The sequence below is a fragment of the Oryx dammah genome, unplaced genomic scaffold, assembly GCF_014754425.2.
Source record: "Oryx dammah isolate SB20612 unplaced genomic scaffold, SCBI_Odam_1.1 HiC_scaffold_17, whole genome shotgun sequence".
Classification (NCBI taxonomy): Eukaryota; Metazoa; Chordata; class Mammalia; order Artiodactyla; family Bovidae; genus Oryx; species Oryx dammah.
In genome coordinates, this window is record NW_024070201.1 from 48,475,116 (window position 1) to 48,477,074 (window position 1,959).

General features: G+C 42.0%; 1 protein-coding gene across 1 annotated transcript; it reads left to right on the forward strand.

The window, feature by feature from the left end:
• Window positions 1–660: 660 nt before the first annotated feature.
• LOC120876695 (olfactory receptor 52M1-like) lies at window positions 661–1,614 on the forward strand. The gene has a single exon (XM_040258668.1). The coding sequence runs from the start codon at window positions 661–663 to the stop codon at window positions 1,612–1,614; it is 954 nt and encodes a 317-aa protein (XP_040114602.1).
• The last annotated feature ends 345 nt before the right edge of the window (window positions 1,615–1,959 follow it).

Below are 1,959 nucleotides of genomic sequence, written 5' to 3' on the forward strand. Positions count from 1 at the left end.
TACCCATACACAAAAAGAAAATTAAAATAATGTTTATATCCAAGATAATTATATCATACTTTAATCTACCTTCTTCTAATCTATCGTTCTTTAATCTACCCCTCACAAATGTGTACAGCATATTGCAGTAATACATAAACACTGCTTTACTTTTGAGCACATTTTTCCAAATTTTCATTATAAAATAGGGAATTTCAAATAGCTAGCCAGTGTTATTGATGTTACTCTGTATACAGTGAAGAGAAGCATATGCAGGCATTAGGCTAAACATTACTACATGGATTTACATTTAATCACTGCATGTTGAACTTTATGTTTTCCAGTGTATAAGTCCCTAAAGTTGTTCATCCCCTTTGACCCAGTAATTTTGTTTGGGGGAACCACTTCCTAAAGGAAATGGAAGAGCATTTAGCAGTAGAAGTCATGAGCATACCTGCTTCTAGATATACCAGTGGGTGTTTTCAGGCATAGTCTTTTGTAAAATACATAATGTCAATTTTCAAGTAGGTACTCAAAATTCTTCTTTATTGTAGGTTCCACCAGTGACCCAGAATGGAAATAAAATTCCAGTAGTCTACAGTTTCCAGAGGCATATCTGTCACAGGAGTAAATATCTAAAACTAAGAGCTCCTGTCCCTTAGATACTCTACACTCTCAAACATGTTCCTGTCTAATAATGCCTGCTTGGTGCCTACTTCTTTCTGGCTCACTGGCATCCCAGGGTTGGAATCTCTGCACATCTGGCTCTCCATCCCCTTCAGCTCCATGTACCTGGTGGCCGTGGTGGGGAACGTGACCATCTTGGCAGTGATAAAATTGGAGCACAGCCTGCACCAGCCCATGTACTTCTTCTTGTGTATGTTGGCTGTCATTGACTTAGTCCTGTCAACCTCTACCATGCCCAAACTGATAGCCATCTTCTGGTTTGATGCCCACCACATTGACCTGGATGCTTGCTTGGCCCAGATGTTCTTTATCCATTGCTTTGCCACTGTTGAGTCAGGCATCTTCCTTGCCATGGCTTTTGATCGCTACGTGGCCATCTGTAACCCACTACGCCACACCTCAGTGCTCACCCATACAGCAGTGAGACATTTGGGCTTGGCTGCTCTCCTCCGTGGAGTACTCTACATTGGACCCCTGCCTATAATGATTCGCCTGAGGCTGCCCCTTTACCGAACCCAAATCATTACCCACTCCTACTGTGAGCACATGGCTGTGGTCACCTTGGCTTGTGGTGACTCCACAGTCAACAACTTATACGGAATGGGAATTGGCTTCCTGGTATTGGTCCTGGATTCATTAGCCATCACTGCCTCCTATGTGATGATCTTTAGAACGGTAATGGGGTTGGCCACCCCTGAGGCTAGGCTTAAAACCCTAGGTACATGCAGTTCTCATATTTGTGCTATCCTTGTCTTTTACATACCCATTGCTGTGTCCTCTCTCGCTCACCGCTTTGGGCATCATGTCCCTCCCCATATTCATATCCTTTTGGCCAACTTTTACCTCCTCATCCCACCCATCCTCAATCCAGTTGTCTATGCTGTTCGCACTAAACAAATTCGAGAGAGACTTCTCCACATTCTAAAGACAGGGGCTCAATCCAAGTGAGTGTTCTGCATGTGTGAGACATACAGATATTTAATGATGGCAGGAAAAGGCTCTGACCAGGGAAGCCAATGAAATAAGACCCATATAACTAAGTCTTACCAGAGTTTTGGGGATAAGAGGAACACTAGAATATATTCTGTTTGACCATGGATTTCCAGAGATAAGAATACCTGAAATATTTGAAAGAGAAAATCAGGGGCTTGAATTTTTGTACAATATTCCTTTTACTATTTGACTTCATAAAATTAAGCACAACAGACACAAGCATATAGACAACAGAAGGAGGGTCATTTATATTTGACTTTTTTGGTAAAAGACTTCTGGTTTCTCTTTGGAGAGAGTGTT